General features: G+C 35.9%; 1 protein-coding gene and 2 long non-coding RNA genes across 4 annotated transcripts; 2 read left to right on the top strand and 1 right to left on the bottom strand.

The window, feature by feature from the left end:
- The first annotated feature begins 8,982 nt into the window (after positions 1 to 8,982).
- Positions 8,983 to 9,665, top strand: LOC138936584 (uncharacterized). Its single transcript, XR_011447388.1, has 3 exons — positions 8,983 to 9,098; positions 9,238 to 9,385; positions 9,490 to 9,665. It is a non-coding gene; the product is annotated as an uncharacterized lncRNA (long non-coding RNA).
- Positions 9,666 to 11,902: 2,237 nt separating this feature from the next.
- Positions 11,903 to 12,743, bottom strand: LOC138936630 (uncharacterized). 2 transcript variants are annotated; one of them, XR_011447410.1, is made up of 4 exons: positions 12,629 to 12,743; positions 12,364 to 12,487; positions 12,078 to 12,227; positions 11,903 to 11,971 (listed from the first exon to the last, which is right to left on the bottom strand). It is a non-coding gene; the product is annotated as an uncharacterized lncRNA (long non-coding RNA). The 2 variants fall into 2 exon arrangements; XR_011447409.1 differs by lacking the exon at positions 12,629 to 12,743 and having other exon boundaries at positions 12,364 to 12,605.
- Positions 12,744 to 20,366: 7,623 nt separating this feature from the next.
- Positions 20,367 to 21,902, top strand: LOC138936506 (uncharacterized). The gene is made up of 4 exons (XM_070301944.1): positions 20,367 to 20,379; positions 20,554 to 20,921; positions 21,528 to 21,669; positions 21,745 to 21,902. The coding sequence occupies exons 1-4, from the start codon at positions 20,367 to 20,369 to the stop codon at positions 21,900 to 21,902; spliced, it is 681 nt and encodes a 226-aa protein (XP_070158045.1).
- The last annotated feature ends 2,532 nt before the right edge of the window (positions 21,903 to 24,434 follow it).

Below are 24,434 nucleotides of genomic sequence, written 5' to 3'. Positions count from 1 at the left end.
CGTCACTTTAGCGAAAGTTGTTTCGGATCGCCGCTCGTCGGATGCTGCAATCAGCTGATTGCTACACGCGATGTGTGTATAGCGGAGTGTGTGCGTAAAAGAAAGGAAGAGACAGATAGAGAGAGAGAGAGGAAGAGAAAGAGAAGGAGCGAATGAGGGAGAGACGTTTATACACACGCACGCACGTACGCATACACTTTTTTTCTCGCTCTCTTTCTCTCTTTTACACAACACTCATACACTCTTTCATTCGGTCACTCATTCACGCACTCACTCACTCACCTGCTCACTCACAGCGTAGCGAATCTTCATGCTACGTATTGTCTTTAACTGCTGCACGATTATTATTTAGCGACGGACCGCGGAGACTGCGCGATCACATTGTTACGTTGCCTGGCCATGCGAGAAACGCGACACGTACCGTGCAAGTTGCGACATGCGTGTGGCGCGTGGCGCGTGATTGACGCGAGATAAAACGATTTTCTAAAACCTTCGCATTACGAATGCGGTAGAAAACATGAAACGTATAATAACGTATTTAAAAAAATTAATTATTTATCATAATTAATAACTATATATTTCTAATTATAATAAATAATTATTATTTTAAAAAGGATGTATTATAGGTTATTACGTTTTCGAAATTATTGCATTCACGATGCGAAAGTTTCAGTCAATCGCAAGATCGCAAGAATAATGTAATAATGTAATAAGTTACACTTGGGAAAATTAATTTTTATTCTGCTCAAATCAGATATTCCAACATTAAAATGTATTGGTCGCTCTGAAAAAAGCGAATCGAGTAAAAAAAATTTTTAGAGCATATGCTCGAAATGCCCGCCATCCATTCTAATGCAAGCTCTCATGCGTTTTAATACATACAATACACCAATACATACGATCAATGCATTTTAACGTTGGAACATCTGATTTGAGTAGAATAAAAATTAATTTTCCCAAGTGTAACTTATTACATTATTACATTATTCTTGCGATCTTGCGATTGACTGAAACTTTCGCATCGTGAATGCAATAATTTCGAAAACGTAATAAAGTATAATACATCCTTTTTAAAATAATAATTATTTATTATAATTAGAAATATATAGTTATTAATTATGATAAATAATTAATTTTTTTAAATACGTCATTATACGTTTCATGTTTTCTACTGCATTTGTAATGCGAAGGTTTTAGAAGATCGTTCGTTTTATCTCGCATCAATCACGCGCCACGCGCCACGCGCTCGTCGCAACTTGCACGGTACATGTCGCGTTTTTCGCATCGCTAGGCAACGTAACAATGTGATGCGCAGTCTCCGCGGTCTGTCCCTGAATAATAAATAGTATGAAGATTCGCTACGCTGTGAGTGAGCAGGTGAGTGAGTGAGTGCGTGAATGAGTGACCGAATGAGAGAGTGTATGAGTGTTGTGTAAAAGAGACAAAGAGAGCGAGAAAAAAAGTGTATGCGTACATGCGTGCGTGTGTATAAACGTTTTTCCCTCATTCCCTCCTTCCCTTCCTCTTCCCCCCTCTCTCTCACTCTCTCTCTTTCTCTCTCTCTCTCTCTCTCTCTCTCTCTCTTTCTATCTGTTTCTTCCTTCCTTTTACGCACACACTCCGCCATACACACATCGCGTGTAGCAATCAGCTGATTGCAGCATCCGACGAGCGGCGATCCGGAACAACTTCCGCTAAAGTGACGTTATTTTAAAAAATACGTACTCCTGACGTAATTCTAAGACATTTTCTTCTTTACCAAAATTTTATTTAAAGCATAATTGTATGTTATAAGATAAAATATTTAGCGACTCATGCGGTGGTAGTCACGCGTCGGACGGTCAGCTGCGGCACGTTGCGCCGCTCCTGCCTACCTTCTGTACTCAACGCGTGATTTGCTAACTATTTTTGCTTATAACTCAAAAATTACGCTTCAATTCAAATTTTGGTAAAGGAAAAATCGTCTTAGAATCGTATCAGGAATACGTCATTTTAAGGATGGAAAGTTGTTCTGAAATACCCTGTATATATATTGTTGCGTCCGCGGATCGAAATCGATATTACTCGAATACGCGCGACACAACCGGCACTCGCGTACCGCGATATAAATAAAGGACACGTATTAAAAAGAACGAAAGGAACTTTAATATAACAACACAGAACACTATTATACAAGGAACACAGAACAATAACGGTTATCGTAATCTCAAATACGTCCGCCCGGAATGACATCCGTCGCGAGACTCCAAGATGGCCGATCTCCTTCCAGATGTCCGCTGTTGTTTAACAACAACCCTTAGCAACGTTCTCCCGGAGACGTGTACAGCAGATTCAGGAATAACGGCCATAGACGACCCGTAGGGACGCAACACTACTCCCCCTCTTCAAAATTGTCGTCCCGACAATCAATGGTAGAAGGGCTCTTCTAAATTAAATGGATTGATCGTTATCCTCTTCGTCCAAGGCGTTGACTCCAGGGTGCCTTAATGACTTCCTGCTATACCCTGAGCTGCTGCTACAGGTTACCGAGCGCCATTATAAATCGGCCCCAATCACACACCCTTCAGGTATATACAGGATACTGCCATCGAACCCGCTTGACAAGAATATCCAATGTCGACTCCAGGATACAAAAACGGTTTTCTGCCCTACCCCGAACTGCTGCTGCAGGTTACCGAGCACCGTCAAAATCCAGAACCCAATACTTCGATAAATCTTGAAATTGCAGTAGCTGTCCCCCGTTCTTCGCCTGATTTTCAGAAATATCCAATGCTGCCGCATCTCAGCATCTCAACATAAAGGAGCGAATCTTCGGACAAGAGGGGGGTATCCACCGTCCTTCTAAGAGGACACCTCAAGTCCCTGTCTCGGCATTCGCCCTTCGTCCCACGGGAAAACCACGGTCAAAAACCGGGGAGAGACAGAGTCTTCAATGATGGTCTTTGAAGAACAAATTTCGAAAGAAGATTCTATATAAAACATCTTCTTCAATTCCTTAAAATAAAAGAAAGAAAATTAACAAATATCAAGTAACATAAACCATTAATCGGGTTTCGGATGTGATTTAAATCTGCCTTTTATGATACGAAGCTAATCGATCTAAATGAACTATTTTATTTCTATGCCTTCCGGATACAATAAACAACATCATTAAGCTTCTTAATTATTTCATAAGGACTTTCCCAATTGCTTTGTAACTTGGGAGACCTACCAACAATCCTACGAGGATTAAACAACCAGACTTTCTGTCCACACTCAAAATGAATTTGACGAGCCTTTCGATCATAGTAAGCTTTTGCTCTTGAAAACTTCATATTTAAGCGTTGCCTAACCCTATCATGAATTCTATTCAATTTTTCTTTTAGTTCCGTCATATAACTTTCTTCCGAAACATCCACTCCAACTTCTGGAGGACTACCACGAAGAAGATCTAAAGGTAGTTTCAAATCTTGACCAAAACATGATTCGGCTGGAGAAATCCCTGTAGTCTCGTGTTTAGCTGACCTATAAGCTAATAAACACATTCCTATCCAACGATCCCAATCTCGTTGATTTTCCGCAACAAACTTAGTCAAATAATTTATAATTGTTTGATGCTGACGTTTGACCAAACCATTGGACTGAGGATGAAATGGAGTAGTTCTGGTCTTTTTAATTCCCAATAAACTCGACAATTCGTGGAAAATACGAGAATCAAAATTCCTCCCTTGATCGGTGTGTAATTCTGAAGGTACACCGTATCTTGAAATTACTTGATTTACGAAGACTTCCGCAACAGTATTCGCCCTGAAATTCTTCAATGGAAAAGCTTCGACTGGATTAGAATTAATGGATTAGAATTATTCACATTAATTTCATGCGCCACCCCATCACAATTTCCAGCCACTATTTCCTCCGAAAATATGTCCTGAAAATCTACCAAAAATCGAGTAAAAATATCCTTCTGTTTACTTGAAAAAATCTTGAGATTCCTTCTGAAAGAGTTCTTTCAAAAATGGAGGAACTTCATCACAATCTTTAATGCGTGAACATAAAAACTTTTCTTTTTTCCCCACACTAGGATTGCCAAAGATTGGCTCAAAAATATTTTCCAAATTAACAATGGACAGAAAATCATTTCCCAATAAACAATCTTCAACTATATCAGCGACAAAAACCGGAAGTTCTACAGAACATTTTCCCAAACTAATTATCACGATTACCTTGAATTTTACGGGGACTTCTTCCCCCGTGGGATATTTCAAAAGAATTATCAAGAGGGATTCGCCGCTTAGGCATTCTAACAAAATTACTCCTGATAAGAAACACATCCGAACCCGTATCAATTTTAAAATTACACAACTGTTCATCAATAAACCCTTCAAAATTAAACAATTTCTTATTATTAGTGCCAGTATTATTGCTAACATTTTTACAATTACATAAATAACTCTGTAATTCTATTAGGGTTCTTTGTTCTCGCGTCGAGCCTGCCCCGAACAGCTCGATAAAATTCAGTTTCCCCCTTTCTTTAGGAATGGACACTCCGCTCGAAAATGGCCTGAGCCTCCACATTGCCAACATTCTTTCACAAATGTTTTATTATTATTTGTGTTAGAACTTTTGTAAAAATTTTTATGTTGTTCCTGTTTCTTTTCTTTAGCTTTATCGCCAAAATTTCCAGAATTTCTTTTATTGTCAAATTTGTTAAAAATATTTCTATTCCCGAAATCAAAATTGTTGAATCTCCTTCCTTTAGCAAAATTATTTTTATCATTATTATTATTGCCGAAATTGAAATTATTATTCCGTCTTTCATAATCACTTTCCTGTATAACCTTCACTGCCATGGCCCTTTGTATGGCCATTTTCAAGGAAGTGATTCCTTCCAACTGCAGAGTCCTTCTCACAAATCTATTAGATAAAGCGGTAACAAATTGCGCGCAAGCAATTTTATCTCGAACTTCGTACGTACATTCGGGATACGCTAACTGCGCTAACTTTCAGAGCCCAAGGTAGCCTCATCTTCCCCCAACTTTTGCCTTCTGTTCGTAAATTGGGAATAATATGACTGTGACAAAAATCCTTCCCCAAACCGCAATTTTAATTTCGATTTCAATTCCGCGTAATCGAGATTTTCAATATTAACGACACACTCCAATACCGCACGCGCCTTTCCTCTAAGACATGATACGAGAGCGACGCTTTTTGCAGCCTCACTCCACCTATTTGCTCGCGCGATTAACTCGAACTGTGAGAAGAACTCCCTTAGCGGAACAGTCCCGTCAAAAATATCCGGCTTTAATTTAAAGCCTAATTCTGTATTAATATTAATTGAATCGCGCGCGTCTCTTTCAAAATTAGGCGTAACATTAGGCATAAAATTTCTGTTAATAGAGCGACTTAGCTGATTGTTATTATCCAGCAGACGAATCCTCTGTTCCATTCCACGTAACGCTTCGTCGCGTTGGCGCAGTTGTGCCTCAAATATAGCTCGCTGCTCATCGTGTTGGCGCAATTGCGTCTCAAAATCGACTCGCTGCTGCAATCGCCCCTCGCGTAGCTCACGGATCTCACGCATCGCTGACTGAAGCGTAACCGTTTCCAATGATGGTCCTGATGTCGTAGCCGCCGTTGAAGTTAAACGACTCCTCTTTCTCGTCGTAACTCCTGCCGGCAGCGAATTTTCCTGTTCCATTTTTATAGACGAAAAAACACACAATTCTCCTGAAAATCGTCCACTCCGTTGTATCCCAGACGAGCCCTCAAAATGTTGCGATATTACTCGAATACGCGCGACACAACCGGCACTCGCATACCGCGATGTAAATAAAGAACACGTATTAAAAAGAACGAAAGGAACTTTAATATAACAACACAGAACACTATTATACAAGGAACACAGAACAATAACGGTTATCGTAATCTCAAATACATCCGCCCGGAATGACATCCGTCGCGAGACTCCAAGATGGCCGATCTCCCTCCAGATGTCCGCCGTTGTTTAACAACAACCCTTAGCAACGTTCTCCCGGAGACGGGTACAGCAGATTCAGGAATTCATCCTATCTTTAAACTTACTTTAGGATTATATCTCAAAGTTATATTTTTAACAGAGTTTGACAGCATTTTACGTGTATAAAAAGATAAACATATAAGGTTATAAAATAAAGACATAACATATATAATATTAAATTAATTAATAAAAAATAATGTGGTGTTTTTTAATTAAGAATTATAATATATAAATATTCAGACATGATGCATTCGATTATGCATGGCTAAACTGAGATTGAAAGATATCAATGATATTATATTATAGATATCAATGATAATATATATATTCATGGTTTTTCAAATCAAATTATATTCATGTTTTTTATAAATTAAATTTTACATTTATTTCTAACAAATTCTTATATTTATGTCTTTATTAGATGGAGGTGTGAGAAGTGGACAAATAACAAATGGAATCCTATATATGATTGCAAAAGATAACTTTTAATACTTTAATACTGTATATATAATACCTTTTAATACTGTAGAGAAAGAAAGTTTCCAGTATCTCATGAAAATGACTATGCCTTTATATATAGTTCCGGAAAGAAAAACAATAACAATGTTAATGGAAGAGAAATATGATTTTCTTACAAATATAATGAAAACTAAGTTATTTACTGTTAAGCATTTGTGCATTACAACAAATGTTTGGACGGATACTCTAAATACCAGAAGTTTGGGGCTGATAACTCATTTTGCTTCAAATGGAAAACTTACTTTTATAGTTATTGAATTGACTGTATTACCGAATTGAGTAAAAGATGCACTTCAAATTATCTTGGACAATGGCTTTCACAAATATGTATTGAATGCATATAGAAAAAGATAATTGTAGCTATCGTAACAGAGCAAAATATGGAACAAATATTGTAAAAGACATTTATGATATATTTGGAAAGAACAAACATTTACCTTGTTTTGCTCACACATTAAACTTAGTTGCAACAACATTATTAAAAAATAATGATGAAGTTGAAACTATCTGCGAAAAGATAAAGACACTAGTTACATTTTTTAAACAATTTGTTACTGCTGCAGATGAATTATGAAACAAAAATATGAAACAAAGAAACTAATTCAATGTGTTCCTACATGATGGAATTCTGTATATTATATGTTAGAACAATTTATCGAATTATCCGAAGGTGTTAGTTTAGCATTATTAAAATTTCCGAAAGCACCTCCAATGTTATTAGCCTCAGAATTACAACTTGCTAAAGAGATAATTCAAGTAATGAGTCCTATTGAAGCTGCTACAAAGGAGATCTATGGCGAAAATTATGTTATAGGAAGTAAAGTAATACCATTGATCAATTGCTTAAAAAAAAATTGATAGTTTAAGTACTGACTTGACCTCATCTGTGGCTCTAAAGTTACTTCAATCATTTTCTGCCAACATTAATATACGATTTGGAGCTATAGAATATGTCACTATTTTGGCCAGATCAACTATTCTACATCCTCGGTTAAAAAAATTACATTTCAACAATTATATTGCCTATTCACATGCGATTAACAGAATAGCTCGGCAGATGGAGAGTTTAAATACTAATGTATTAATAAAAGAAAATGCGGTGCCAACAGAGAATGCAAGTCTTTCGAATAATATATGGTCATTTCATGAAGATCTCGCTAAAACTCAGCTTACTCATGATAAATCTGACGATATTCCAACTGACCTAAAGCATTATCTCAATCAACCAACGATTGGGTTAAATGAAGATCCAATGGATTATTGGATTAATGTTAAATTAATATACCCATCTTTGAGAATTATTGCAAAACAATATTTGCCAATTGTAGCTACATCTGTGCCGTCGGAGAGATTACTTTCTAAAGCATGCAATATTATAACTAAAAACCGAAATAGATTATCGCCGAAACATTTACAGCATTTATTATTTCTAAATTCGTTGTTTTTACATGAATGGAAAATAAAGGAATAATTTAAATTTTGCAACTACAGGACACTTATTGTAATTGTTATTATTGTACACAGTAGTAACAGTTGCGATAAATGATCTGCAATTGCAAAATATAAGTTATTTATTTATTTAAAATTAAGCTAGTTCAGAGATTAAATTAGTTAAGATATCACTAATATAATTTAAGGTAATAAAAAGTTATTTTTTTTTTTTTTAAGTTCGTTAATCATTAAGAAAAATAATGCGATAAGCTCCTAACGCCATAAGGTTTAACTGCTATTTATCATATTAAAAAACATTGTACAATCTATTAAAATTCTATTTATTTTTAAACCTGTTAAGTAATTGATAGCATTAGAACACGTTATGATCCGCTGAAATTCAATACAGCATTACGTATAAGCCAATAAAATACAATTTACATTAATATTCTCTTTTACTTCCTTATTTTAAAATATCATAGCAAAATAATAATATATTAAATTAAATATAAATAACTATATATGAATACAAAATAACTTTGTAAAAATCAATAAATTTTCAAAAATTAAAATAACTAATACGATGCATGTATTTATAGAATATGCATATATATAAATAGAGCAAGAGATAAAAGATATTAAACTTTCTCTCTCTATCAACTCGGTTACCGGATTTTAGTAATAGCGTAACAAGACGTATTCAAATATATAAAATCTATGCTTTAATTGAATCGATTTTCGATAAATCGATCTTTTTAATTCAATTTTTTAAGTAAATCGATTTTAACTAAACCGATTCAAATTCGATTTAGAAATCAATTTTATTATAAGAATCAAACATCCCTACCACGACTCTGATTTTCGGAAAAAATAAAGCTCTCATTGGATATCGTGCGTCGCATCATCGCGCTAATCTGCGAGAGCCATTACACAACGAAGACACGCGCAGGCGCAGGATCAGTGCACATGGTTTTATAATCGTAGTAGCCTAATAATTAACTACCAAACATTGTAATTAAACTACAAATCACCACCAAACGATTGTGGAATCGTTTGGAGTATTTTGTATGACAATGCCGTGACATATATGTGAAATTTTAAGTGTGAGAAAATACAGTACAATTATTGTTTACGGACAGCATGAAAAACACAGGTATGCAACAAAAAATCTGTATATAAATAATAAGGATATTCTAATAGTTTTCTACATTGCCTACTGCACATACGAGAGATTTCCTAATCTCTCGTATGTCACTGTCTTAATCTCTTAATATCTTATAATCATGTTTTAGTATCAAACATATCTGTAAATTTTCGAGATTTTACTCATTCTACAATAACATTGGATAAGTATTCTTTGCTAATATGAAAGAGCTTGGGTACTTTAGCAATGTGGAACAAGTTCTTAGATATATGTAACAAGACACATTACAATTGAAGGCGAGTAATTTTTGTTATATCTTTAATACAAGAATATGTATATGCAACATCAGCGTATGTGTCTAATAATTGTCAAGAAATTAATCGTTCTCTTTTATTTACAGTGGGATCTTTACATTACAAATAATCGATTTGTGTACGCAACATATACCAGTGCTGGGATAACTATTGTGCAATTACAATATGAAATAATGTATTTAAGTATTGTGGACTTATTCAACCTAAAGGAATACTGTCAAAATTGTAATGATGATAATTATACTGGTAAGGTTGCTGTACAAACGATATTATACTGCCTATTAACATCATATCATGTTTATTTTTATTTCAAGCATACGAAATAGATAGATACTAATAGATAAATACTAATTCGCAAACCAGTAGATTACATCGATTGTGGAATACATTTACAAAGGAATACATTTACAAAGCACGAGAACCTTTTAAGCGAGAGTTAAATATTATAGTCTCCGCTAATAGAATCTCGTGATCTGTAATGGAATGATCAATGCTTATTCATTAACTTGCAGTGTTAGAAGATTAAGTACATATGTGCATTACTATTTAGTTAATACATCAAGGAAGACAGTGTTTTAGTATTATTTCAAGCAATTATACTTGTAAGATTGTTGTATAAACGAGAATTTAATGTTATGTTATTAATATTATATCATGTTTTATTTTTATTTTAAGTAGGCGAAAGAGTAATAGATGGGTATTAATTTGCAAATCACAGATCCAGCTTGCATCGAGGGAAAGGAAGAAATCCATTTACAAAGCACCAGAATCTTTTAAGCGAGAGTTAAATATTATAGCCTCTTCTAATAGAATCTTGTGATCTGTAATGGACTGATCAAAGCTCATTCATAACCTTTTGTAGTGTCTATTGAAACTAAATGATTTTGTACTATTGATGTTAAAAAATTGAGTAAACAGTTGTATTGCTATTCAAGTAGTGAATACATCAGTGAAGACAGTGGTTTAGCATGCTATACTCAGCAAATGCAGTATGTTGTATATTATCTGTATTACAAAAGAAAAATCTTATATTTTATTTTTAATTTTTGATTTATTATTATCTTTGTAATTATATTAAAGTGTATATATAAACGCATTATTTTTTAGAAAAATAATCTTGTATCAATATGATAATTATATTTGAAGATCTATATTTATATCTTGTTTTACATAAATGCTCATGCACACTGCATATACATATATTTAAATATGATATTAAAATAAATATATTCATATATTTGTATATTAATATAACTGTGTTTTTCATGGTATAAAATTTTCATATAAAATCACATATGTCAAGGTATTGTACCATATAAAATTTTTTCAAGTACAATTTTCAATACAATTTATAATTGTTTACGGACAGCATACGAAATATACTGATATACAAATATATAAATATATCTATCCTAACCCAGCAAGCAAAATGATGCAAACTTTGCACAAAGTTGCCTTGTCGCAAAGCTTTGGCAAAACGTGATTTTAACATTCTTGGCTATCTGGGAATACTATATTTGAATATATGTATATGTATATTAAGTGAGACAGTACATAAATATAAAAACCTTCAAGTATTATTATTATAAATATATAATTATCATATTGAAACAGGATTATTTCTCTGAAAAATAGTGTTCGTATATTTAATGTAATTACAATGGTAATAAATCGGTTAAGAATAAAATACATGATTTTTCTATTATGAAACAGATAATATACAATATACTGCATTTAAGTATAATACTAACTCCCTGATGTATTAACTAACTGAATAGCAATGCACATGTTTACTTAATATTCTAACACTGCAAGTTAACAAATGAGTGATGTTGATCATTCCATTACAGATCACAAGATTCTATTAGCAGAGGCTATAATATTTAACTCTCGCTTAAAAGATTCTGGTGCTTTGTAAATAGATTTCTTCCTTTCCCTCGATGCAAGCTGGATCTGTGATTTGCAAATTAATACCCATCTATTACTCTTTCGCCTACTTAAAATAAAAATAAAAAATTGATATAATAGTAATAGCATAACATTAAGTTCTCGTTTGTACAACAATCTTACAAATATAATTGTTTGAAAACATGCTAAAACACTTCCTCCGTCTTCCTTGATGTATTAACAAACTAAATAGTAATGCACAAATTTACTGAATTTTCTAACACTGCAAGTTAATGAATAAGCGTTATTCATTCCATTACAGATCACAAGATTCTATTAGCGGAGACTATAATATTTAACTCTTGCTTAAAAGGTTCTCGTGTTTTGTAAATGGATTCGTGACAATTGATGTAATCCACTGGTTTGCGAATTAGTATCTATCTATTTCGTCTGCTTGAAATAAAAATAAACATGACATGATGTTAATAGCCAGCATAATATCGTTTGTACAGCAATCTTATCAGTGTAATTGTCATCATTACAATTTTGACACTCTTTCTTTAGGTTAAATAAATCCACAATACTTAAAAACATTATTTCATATTGTAATTGCACAATAGTTATTCCAGCACTAGTATATGTTGCGTATATAAATACATTATTTGTAACGTAAAGATCTCACTGTAAATAAAAGAGATTGATTAATTTCTTGACAATTATTAGACACATACGCTTATGTTGCATATACATATTCTTGCATTATAAAGATATAACAAAAATTACTCGCCTTTAATAGTAACGTGTCTTATTACATATATCTAAGAACTCGTCCCACATTGCTAAAGTATCCAAGTTCTTTCATATTAGCAAAGAATACTTATCCAATGTCACTTCGTAGCATGAGCAAAATCTCGAAAATTTACAGATATGTTTGATACTAAAACATGATAATAAGATATTAAGAGATTAAGACAGTGACATACGAGAGGTTAGGAAATCTCTCGTATGTGCAGTAGGCAATGTAGAAAACTATTTGAATATCATTATTTATATACAAATTTATTGTTGTATACCTGTGTTTTTCATGGTGTCCGCTAAAACAATTAATAATTGTACTGTATCTTCTCGCACTTAAAATTTCACATATATGTCACGGCATCGTTATATGAAATACTCCAAACGACTCCTTTCTTCCCTCTATCAGAGTGCATTAGTTTTTTTTGTTTTTCAAGGCAAATATGAACCAACAAACGTTTTAATTAGTTTTTCCGTAACCAACAAACGATTGCGCATCGATTAAACTAAGTTTGAAACACAAATAATATATTTCCGACTTACTTCACACAAAATTTTGTTTTCGTATTTTCAAAAAAAATATTAACCAACAAACGTTGTAATTAGGCCAACAATCACCAACAAACGATTCGTAAAAAAAAAATTATAAAAGTGAATGTTGACCGTCTAACTTTATAGAGATCCGCGCGAGGTCTCCAATATTAATCGGAGTTTGGCCGTCACTCCTGTGGACCCTTAGCCCGGATTCACAACTTGATAGAAAAGCAGAAAGCAGAATATCAGAGGCCAATTAGAACTCGCGCTAAAAAAGCAGAATGTACTGCTTATTTTTGCGCGAGTTCTGATTGGCTCCTGCTTTTCTAGTACGAGTTCTGATTAACTTCTGCTTTTTTAGTACGAGTTCTGATTGGCTTCTGCTTTTCTGCTTTCTGCTTTTCTGCCAAGGTGTGAATCCGGCCTTAATGAACAAAAACATATTTTTATATTTTCTATATTCTCGAAATTTAATTCTGAATAATCGTGGTCCATAATATCACTTTGTACAGTATCATTTTTGTCTGTATAGTCTATGGTTATCAGCTATTGCACATCGCGAACGACGAAAGTAGAAACTTGACCAACCTCTTGAGCGACGTCATGCTGAGCCTCGCGACGGATGTGACATTCGGAAAAGTAGAGCTTTTATTGGATATTGCCCATCGCTTATCACTCATCGTACCCAATGTGCGAGGGCCATTAAGCCCATATCAGACTATCCATTGAGATTGAAATTTGACCAATCAGGACAAGGAAATTTTAGCTTCTTTCATCGCGATTGGTCAAATTTCAATCTTCAATACGTAGTCTGATACGGGCTATCGCATACAAATTGACATAGCTGCATATATATAGCATAATGCCCGTATCAGACTACGCATCAAAAATTAAAGATTGAAGATTAAAGATTGGAATTTAACTAATCAAAAAGGACGAAAATTTTTTTGTCCTGATTGGTCAACTTTCAATTTAATCTTCAATCTTAATCTTCAATGCGTAGTTTGACACGAGCTTAACACCATCTGGACCATCGATATACAGAATGGACTGCTGATTGCAGTGGAAGTGGTAACTGTACGAATAGAGTGAGAGGCAGATAACATGAAGTGACATTGCATCTCTTTCTAATAAAGCCTGATCGGATCAGCAGTACTGCTGGTTTCTTGGCAACCAATCAGGCTTCTTTAAAAAGAGACGGAACGTGATCTCTGTGGCAGCTTATTTTAGGTGAAATTACAGGACCAATGAGAAAGACCACCTATGACACCAGCGCCACCGGATTTCCTCTCTCGACAAAAGGAGTTTTCGACGGAATCATTCTTCCGATCTTGGTCTAGGAGACATCACGTTATTAACAACTGTAATAAAGATTTGATTAGTATATAATAAAGGATTAAATAAATTACGAAAGATTCCTGTGCTAGTTATTGAGAAACCCACAGGAATATTATTGATGATCCCGACGTGATCCGTGAGTACGGATTGCGTAAAAACAGGAATTTCTCTCGAGGCTATATTCATGTCACGTACATCATCGCCCGGTCGGTCGCATGAGACGGCCAATCTTTTGTCAGGAACTTCATCCGAGGAAAAGGCGACTCACGAGGAGATGATGGTCTGTGCTACTAAAATGATAAAATTACCGCCATTTTGGAGAGATGATCCAGCACTTTGATTCCTATAAGTAGAGGCTTTTTCGCTATTTGGTGTATAACGAGTGATAAAAGCAAATATTGCTACGTATTAGTCAATCTAGACTTTTCAATACTCCCGTTCATATCAGACATTTAACTGCATATCTGGGTAACTGCATAACTGCGTAACTGCACCATCTATAGCAGGCAAGTATGACGCCTTGAAGAAGAGGATACTTGATTCTTTCGATGAAACAAGTGAGACGAAATTGCGGAAGTTACTAAAAGGTCACGAGCTCATAAACGAAAAGCCATCCAATCTCCTTCAAAAATTGCGGAATATGGCGGGAGGCCAATGCAATGACACCCAGCAAGCAAAATGATGCAAACTTTGCAGCAAACCCAAGCATGCCTTTACAGCAAAATTGTAACAAAGTGTGTCCGGAAAAAGCTTAGCTTTTGCTGGCAAGGCTTGTCGCAATAGTGTGATGCACATTTTACGCAAATAATAGAGCAAACCTTGCTGTGCACGGCATGATAACAAATTTATAGCAAGAATAGAGCAAACCTTACCGTGCACGGGATGACAGCAAATTTGTGACAAGAATAGGGCAAACCTTGCCGTGTACGGCATGATAGTAAATTTGTGATAATTCTCTGTATAGAATGATTCAGAAACTCTGCGACAAACTCTGAGGAACGATAAATCTCGCAGAGAAGAATATTTTTTGTGAAGCAATCCATCATGTTTTCTGGCGCGTCGTTTAAGAATATGCGACCGAGCAGACAAGAGTCTTAGGTTGCATTTATTATAATTATGAGATGATGATAATATATGAATAATTGAAAATGAATTCATAAAATATAATGAATATATGAATTTTATATATATATATATATTTACATTTTAAGTAAACAATAAACGGATGATTTAAACTTTTTTAGACATTTATCTGCCCGATCTAAGAGAGACAATCAGTTCAATATCTTAATTCCCTATGTTTGGGATTGTATCAGTAATAGAACTGATAGAAATAATTATATTTTTAATCTTCTGTCAGTTGCTTTTTGCAAGCTTTATATACTTCTCATGACTAAAAATCAAATACGAGATGGATGCATATAGCGCGTCGCATAACGATGAACAAACGAACTATCGGCTGAATACTATATTTTTGTAAAGTTTGTAATAAAGTAAAGTTATAAATTTGCTGTCATGCCATGCATGACAAGGTTTGCTCTGTTATTTGCGTGAATTTTGCATCTCGTTGTGCCAGAGTATACTTTGTTCTGTTCTTTTCGTAAATATGTTATCATATTGTGTACAATAAGGTTTGCTCTGTTCTTGTCGTAAATTTGCTATTATAGCGTGTATAATAAAATTTGCTACTAATTGATGTAAAGTTTGTGTTACATCGTGAATAGCATCATACATGTTCTTCTTTGCGTAAAATTTACGAGCAAACCTTTTTCTATTATTTACAGCATCGTGAGACAAAAAATTTTGCCGTCAATTTGCGTCAAACTTTTTGACAAACCAAAACAAGACAAATGTTTACTAGACAATTGTTGTCAAAATTAAAGCATACCTTGTCGCAAAGCTTTGGCAAAATGTGATTTTAACATTCTTGGCTATCTGGGCATGGTCCTTCGTTATTCTTGGAACAGCTACCAGATAACGTACGTACCCAGTAAGCAAAATGCGCGCAATATCCCAGCAGATTGTCAACAGATTTCCTCAGCTCTTGCTAGTAATTTGGCATCTGTTATGGCCTCCGCATTAGGCTAATGATCTGGCAGCAGAGCCTGCTCACAGAATTTAAAAGCAGATTGGCAGCAGAAACCAAGCAGGATCTGTTAACATGATTTGACGTCAGATTCATGGCAGAAATCGAGCAGGATTTGTGCGCACACAATCTGACGACAGATTGGTAGCTGAAACCGAACAAAATTTGCAGCTTTTGGCCATTCATATAAAATAGTGCATTTAAATGAATTTAAAGGATCTCAATCCCAAGTGGTGGGACGGTGAATTTTGATCACAAAAATGACGGTGAATTTTGATCACAAAATGAACAATTAGATGTCCTAAGCTAGGTTTCATGAAACCCGAAAATGACGTTAATAGTTGATATGTCACATTTACGAGACGTTATTTTCTAACATTTGTATTAATAACATAAATATATAATATTAATAACATATTAATGTAATATATATAAAAAAATGTAAATAATTTATAAAATTAAAGATTTGTATATCGAATTTAATTTTTATTTTATATCTAAGTAGATAATAACGATTTTCATTTATTCGGACAATTTCTATCCGAATAAATGAAAAACGGACATTTATCTGTCCGATTTTCCAAAAATCAGTTTAATATCTGAATTCCCCTGTATGGGAATCATATCAGAAATTAAACTGATAGAAATAATTACAACATCATTAATCGTATTTTGCAAGCTTCATATACGCTTTATGTACGCTCATGACAAGAACTTGAATACGGGAATAAAAAGTAAATAATGCGCCGCATAGCGGTAAGCAAATAAACTATACCATCTCAATAAATGGGTAAAAGCTGTAAATTCTGCTCGGTTTTTGCCTGCTCGATTTCTGCTACCAATCTGCCGTAAAATTGCACGCGCGCAGATCCTGCTCAGTTTTTGCTATCAATCTGCCATCAGATTGCGCGCGCGCAGATCTTGCTTGGTTTTTGCCACCAATCTGACGTCAAGTCATGTTAGCAAATCCTGCTCGTTTTCTGCTGTCAGATTCTGTGAGCATACTCTGCTTTGTTTTTGGCACCAGTCTGACAATTTAATCCGTAATATCAACTTTTGTATCAAATTTGTATTTTTTTGCTAACGATAATTAATAGCAGGTACTTGGCATGATCTGTTTTTGATAGACTTGGCTATCTGGGGTATCATCTTAGCTATTAGTGAAGTAATTGATTTATCTAAATTAACTCTACAAACAGATAAAATATTTGAGATGTCAAATACTAATATAAATCAAGTCTGTTTAAGCACACGGAGTAATAAGCAGATAATTCAGACAATATCAAGACAGAAATTAATGAACTGAAGGCTACTACAGAAGTTCTAATAGGACAGTTTAAAGAGCTACGTAGTGAACAACGTAGAGTTAGAAACAGATCCAGAAGCAGATCCAGAAATAAATTCGACAGACGCAATATATCTCCAGCACTGATACAGCAGGAAGAGTCAGGAGTTTGTTACTATCATCGCAGATTTGGGAAAGAAGCTTAGCGTTGTCTACTATCATGTAACTTGAATGAAAATTCGGAAAACTAGTCGCATCATGCGGAACGATGGGTATCGGCGACGCGCATTTATCCCGTCTAGTCATTTGCGACAGAGCCAGCCATATACGGTACCTCGTCGATACGGGATCGTCCCGATTACGCACATTATCGATTGGACACGACAATATTTCCCGATCGGACACAGACCCGATCGGACACATATGGTTGCAATCGGACACAGCCCCGATCGGACACAGTATATCAGAAATATATAGGTTTGGGTTAAGTAATATCTTCCGGAAGTGGAGCCTCCCCGTAGGGGAGGCGGAACATACTGCCTGCACGCATATACTTTTTAATGCGTAGTAAGGTTCCACATAGGTTTACAACTTTCCACGCGAAGCGAGGTTCGCGATGAGGACTGTGTCCGATTAAGCCTGTGTCCGATTGGTTCTGTGTCCGATCGCGACTGTGTCCGACCGAGCCTGTGTCCGATTGGGTCTGTATCCGATTGGGAAATATTGTCGTGTCCGATCGGTAATGTGCCCAATCGAAACTCACTCGTCGATACGGGAGCCGACGTTTCAAAAGAGCTTACCAAAAGAAAGGTCATAGCGAATGGATTCAAATTATATGTAGGTAACCATACACTTATTACGACCTATGGAACTAAAGTAGTCAAAGTTGATCTAGATTTACGATGAAAATTAAACTGGACATTTTTCATAGCGGATATAAGACAACCCATTCTAGGAGCGGATTTTTTAACCCTTTACGGTTTATTAGTAAACCTCAAACGAAAAACATTACATGATGCGACGACTCGATTCAAAGCTGCGGGCAGTCTAGCAAACATTGAAGTAGGAGAAATTACTACTACTTCAAGCCCTGTTTCCGAACTTTTATGAGAATACCAAGTGATTACCAATCCGTAAGTCGTAAAGAAACTAAACATAAAGTAATGCATCACATTGTTACAGGACCACCTGTCGCAGAACCTGCATACAGATTGTCTGGTCAAAAACTAAAAACGGCAAGGCAACAATTCCAACACATATTAGAAACTGGCATGATTCAACCCAGTAGCAGTCCGTGGGCCAATCCTCTACACTTAGTACCTAAAAAGAATGGAGAATGAAGAATCTGTGGAGATTACAGGCGCCTCAACAGAATAACCGTTCCTGATAAATATCCAATATCACACTTTTATGACTTTGCACACCGTTTGGCAGGATATAAAATTTTCACAATTCTGAATTTATTGTAGTTCAAGCGTATCATCAAATTCCAATTACAAAAGAAGATCGCGCCAAAACAACGATGATAACACCCTTTGGATTTTACGAATACACGGCTATGTCTTTCGGTTTGAGAAACGCTGCTCAATCATTTCAAAGATTAATGGACTGCATACTTAGCGGATTAGAGTGCTGCCGTTGTTATATAGATGACATCCTTATCGCTTTCCCAGACATTAATACGCATCGGAGGCACCTATGTCAAATTTTTGAGATTACGCCAAAATGGACTCTATAAAAATGTAACCAAATGTAATTTTGCCAAAGAAAAAATTAATTATTTAGGATATACAATTGATAAATATGCTACCCTTATAAGACAGAGTGAAAGCCATCAAGAAATATGAAAACCCGTTGACTAACATCAACGAACTTCGTTGTTTCTTAGGAATTATAAATTTCTATAGACGACTCATCCCAAATGCAGCAGAAGTACAAGCATCACTGCACGAATATCTTTACGACGCAAAGAAAAGAGACAAACCTCCCCCCCCCCCGCCATCTTGTGGAACACGAGATCTGATAAAGCTTTCGAAGAGACCAAAGCAATTGGTTGATGCAATCTTATTGGCCAAATGCTGACGCTACTTTAGCTTTAAAATCTGACGCTTCAGATACAGCTATGGGAGCAGTATTAGAACAGCTCAACCAAGGCGTTTGGGAACCTCTCGACTTTTTCTCCAGAAAATCCAGCTCTGCTCAGAAAAACTATAGCACCTACGACAAGGAATTGCAAGCAATTTATAGTGGACTCAAATTCTTCCATCAATTCATAGAAGAACGGAAGTTATTAATTAAAGATCATAAACCATTTACCTACGCATTTTTCCAGAGATTTTCAAAAAATCTACACCAAGGCAAACAAGACAGTTGAATTACATTGGCCAATTTTCAAGTGAGATAATCTATATTAAAGGAAACAACAACATAGTAGCCAATGCTTTATCACGCATAAATAACATCGTTATGCCCATAATTATTACGACCGAAGAGCTAGCCCAAGAACAAAGCATCGATGAAGAACTCAGAAAAATTCTACAGAATGGAACACATTCTTTACAATTAAAAAAACTTCGTTTGGACAACACAGATACTTCAATCTATCACAATATATCCTAAGATGAAGTACGACTGTACGTTCCTCGAACTTTACGGAAACAGATCTTTGACACAACGCATGGTTTGGCACACCCCAGTGGGCGTACAACAAAACGAATGATAAATCAACGATTCGTCTGGTCGGAGATGAATAAAGACATCGTCGAATGGCGAGACTTACCATGCCAAAGAAATAAAATTCACAGACACAATAGAATTGCCCTTGAACATTTTCCAGTTCCGGACGCCAGATTCGATCATGTACACTTGGGTGTTATTGGACATTACCCAACATACAAGGTCACCGTTGTTGCGTCACAATGATTGACCGATTTACGAGATGGCCGGAGACAGTACCAGTTAAAAACGTAACCGCCGACAGTGTCATCCAAGCCTTTTTCAACGGATAGATTTCCCGTTTTGGCGCACCAAAAACCATCATGACAGACCAAGGTACACAATTCGAATCTTACTTGTTTAAAGCTTTAACTAGTTTGATTGGCAGCCAGCGAGGATATTCGCTTATCATCCTGCTTCGAACGGGATACTCGAACGATGGCATCGTTCATTAAAAGCAATAATCCATTTGTTGCCATGAATCAAAAAATTGGTTGGACGCACTGCCAGTGGTACTCTTAGGATTACATTGCAGTTTGAAAGAAGACATTAAAACCTCAGCAACTGAAATGGTCTACGGCACTGCACACCGACTTCCAGCAAAATACTTCTACGACGAGCAGACACAAATCGATCCACATATCTTTATAAAGCGTTTTTGTGAGCAAATGCGAAACGTCAGACCTATGATGACAGCTCATCATGTCAAACGGCGACACTTGCACGCATGTTTTTTGCGAGTAGATAGAGTAAGAGGAGCTCTAGAAGCTTCATATGAGGGCCCCTTTGAGATAATACAAAGACTAACTGACCGTTTGTTAAAAGTGAGGATCAAAGGCGAAGCAGTAAATGTTCCTATAAAAAGACTGAAACCAGGGGTGCGTTCCGTTTCACGCATGATGCGCATAAGAGCATGGAAATTCGTTCCGTTTCTCTTCATGCGCACTCGCTGCATGCATAGTCCAACCTACTGTTAACTGTGTTGCCCCGCCTCTTCCGGTGCATGAGACTGCATGAAGTACCTCACCTCGCAAACTGAGGCAGCTTATGCAGTTCATGCATTTACGCGCGAAATACATAGATTTCAAGTTGGTCCCGGATCTGCATACTTATCTGTCGTGTGTGCTTGAAAAAAATTGCAGAAAATACTCTGCAAGTAATACTCGATCCTCTTGTTTCTCCCACCATAAATATAACATACAGAGTGGAAATTTTATTTTCTTCATCACTTGAAAAATCACTTTCAGATGAATCATTACTGCTGCTTGAAGAATATAAGTCTTCTTCCGTGTTCATCACGAAAGTAGATGTAATACCAATTATTAAATTCGTCTGTGATTTGGTTAACCTCAAATTTCTGTCCATGTTTATTTAATATATTGCATGAACTGCACAAAAACTGTTCCGTTATTAAAAGCGCATGATCAGTGCATGAAGTGCAGTAGAAAAACGGAACGATTTCTGCACTCCATGCCCTGCATCAGTACCCTATGCGCATCATGCGTGAAACGGAACGCACCCCAGCATTCACGGAGATTCAGGATACTGAAGACGAACCATCAGGACATCAAGAGATAATTAACACGCAAGCTCCAAGAGCCCAAACCCCGAAACCAACCGGCCACCGTAAGAAGGTCACATTTGCAACTCAATCATTAGGCTGAGTCATTCGGCAGATAGCACTGTGGGAGCTTATTCCAGGGGAAATTACAGGACCAATGACAAAGACCACCAATGACACCAGCGCCACCGGATTACTCATCGGATTTCCTCTCTCGACAGGAGTTATTCGACGGGATCATTCTTCCGGTCTTGATCTAGGAGACATCACGTTATTAACGACTGTGATAAAGATTTGATTAGTATACAATAAAAGATTAAATAAATTATAAAATATTCCTGTGTTAGTTATTGAGAAACCCATAATTCATATTATCTGCTTCTCACTGTACTCGTGCGTCTCTCCTTCCACTGCCATCAGCAGTCCATTCTATATGTCGATGGTCTGGACCAATGAGCATGCTATGTAAATCAATATTTTGATTTGCGATTTTATGTTCGATGCTCATTGGTCCAGACGGTCTTAACCACGTATCAAACCACGCATTGAAGATTGATAGCGAATTCGATCATTTGCACTGCGTCGCACTGGTACATATTAAAGACTACTATACATGTGAAGTTCTAAATCTAATAAAAAAGAATAATATAAACATTTTAAGTAATTAAAATCTAATCATAATAAATTGTCATTTTATTTAACGAAACATACATTATTTTTTCATCATCAAAATGTTTAAATATTATATCATTGCATTCATATACTTCATAAATAGCAGCCTTTAATGTGCACTGGTGTGATGTAGCGCACATGACCGATTCGCTATGAGATTCAAGATTCAAGATTGAAATTTGACCAATCAAGACAAAGAAATTTTAGTCTTGATTAGTCAAATTCCAATCTTTAATCTTCAATTTTCAATGCGTAGTCTGATACGGGCTTTATGCTATGCATGTGCAGCTGTATCAATTTGTATACGATAGTCCTTTCACCTGTGTTATTACATCATGATAGTGAGAGAAAAAGAGAATCAATGGTCTAGTTTCCACCGAAGTCGTCAATCCGATTCTGTTTTGGTGCGCATCGAATTTAATGAACTATTTCCATTAAAAGTAGAATAGAAGCGAGAAAAATTGAGTAGAGCCAACTTAACTTTTGCTTGTGAATGTAAATAAACATAATCCTTGACTTTTTTTGTTAATTTTCCGTTTTGATAATTAATACGAACAAACGATAACTGTTACGAACATCGATATATAGATTATATATCAATTATATATTGATGGTTACAAAATAATGAAAAGTAAAAGTTGGCACCATCTACTCTCAACCGTTTCCGCCATGAAGGAGAAGTAAGGAGAGTTATCTCGATAATGTAAAAAAAAAAAGTTGGTCACGAAAAATGTTCCCTATGTGGTCAGGTTTGCCAAATAGAATAATTTGGACCATTTTGTCGCCATCTTGAATATTCGTATACGTATAGTGTTACGTTTAGTTGTGGTAGTAATTAATAAGTAGTGTGTCATCCAACACATTTACTGATCACTAATACAATTAAACATAAAACTATATATGTACGAATACTCAAGATGGCGACGAATTGGTTCAAGTTATTCCATTTGGCAAACCTGGCCACATACGGAACATTTTTCGTGACCATTTCCAATCTAGCTAGATAATTCTCCTTACTCTTTCTTCATGGTTTCCACCGACTAAATTTCGTGTCAATTCGCTGCCACTCCGACAAAGCTTGTAAAACGAAGTGGGAGTGAAATGAACGCAGTCAGTCGTGTTTCCATTGACTTAAATTTGATTCTATGCCACACTAGATGCGAATTAATATTTCGGTGGAAACTAGACCAATGACTACGTTTACACGTCACGCCTAATCGGATTTAATAACAACCGTAGTTCTAAAGCTGGCCAATCACAGTCATTTCATTCTTCAGAGGAATAGCTGTGATTGGCCAGTTTTACAAGTACGGATGTTATTAAATCCGATTAAGGGTGCCGTGTAAGGCTGCGTTCGGAAACATTATCCGTGTGCACACGAGTGTTGTTCTATCTTTTATCGTTCAACTTTTAGTAAATAACAAAGATAAACGACACTCGTGTGCACACGGATGATGTTTCCGAACGCAGCCTAATGCGGGGTCTAGAATGCAGTCGCAGTGTCCTTCAGTTAGGTCGCAGTCTTAAAATCGCAAAGTCGCGTGTCATGATGCTTGTCTACAATAGTTTGTCGCAAGTTGCTAGGTTGTAACATAATAACCAATCAGGGAACAGAATGTTCGTGAAATGAATGATAGTGTTCATGGTAATGAACATAACCTTTTTCCCTTCTTCATGCTATTTTTCTGCTAATCTGTTAAATGCGTAATACATGATGCTTTCTTCTGATAGGTTCGTCGCAGCGACATATTGTAGTCGTAGTCGTTGGAATAGGAATTGAACCAATTCGAGCGACTACGAATACGATTGTCCTACGACCGTTCTCGCGATTTCAAGACTCGCATTGTAGATCTCGCATAACAGAGCTCAATGATTGTGAAAAGCATGGACATAGCATATCTAGAAAGAGCGTTTGCCTTTATTTAATGAATGGGGGTAAAGATGCACGTAGAAAAGGACATACTCTGTTTCGTATCTCTTGCGTTTTCTCTCGCTCGCACATAGCATAGCGTAATCTTTCGCTCAATGAGTAAAGAATCACAGGAGAGAGCATATCGGTGGTGGGGGTAGGTTTATCGCGAACGGTAGCACAGATTAATAGACAGATAGCCAAAGGCTCGGATGAAGACGAGACCGGCATTTCCATGCAACACACTTT

The sequence above is a fragment of the Polyergus mexicanus genome, unplaced genomic scaffold (genome assembly GCF_030449975.1).
Source record: "Polyergus mexicanus isolate NDT 795.1 unplaced genomic scaffold, iyPolMexi1.0 SCAF_9, whole genome shotgun sequence".
Taxonomy (NCBI): domain Eukaryota; kingdom Metazoa; phylum Arthropoda; class Insecta; order Hymenoptera; family Formicidae; genus Polyergus; species Polyergus mexicanus.
Note: the sequence above shows the minus strand (reverse complement) of the source record. Positions and strands in the feature narration are given on the sequence as shown.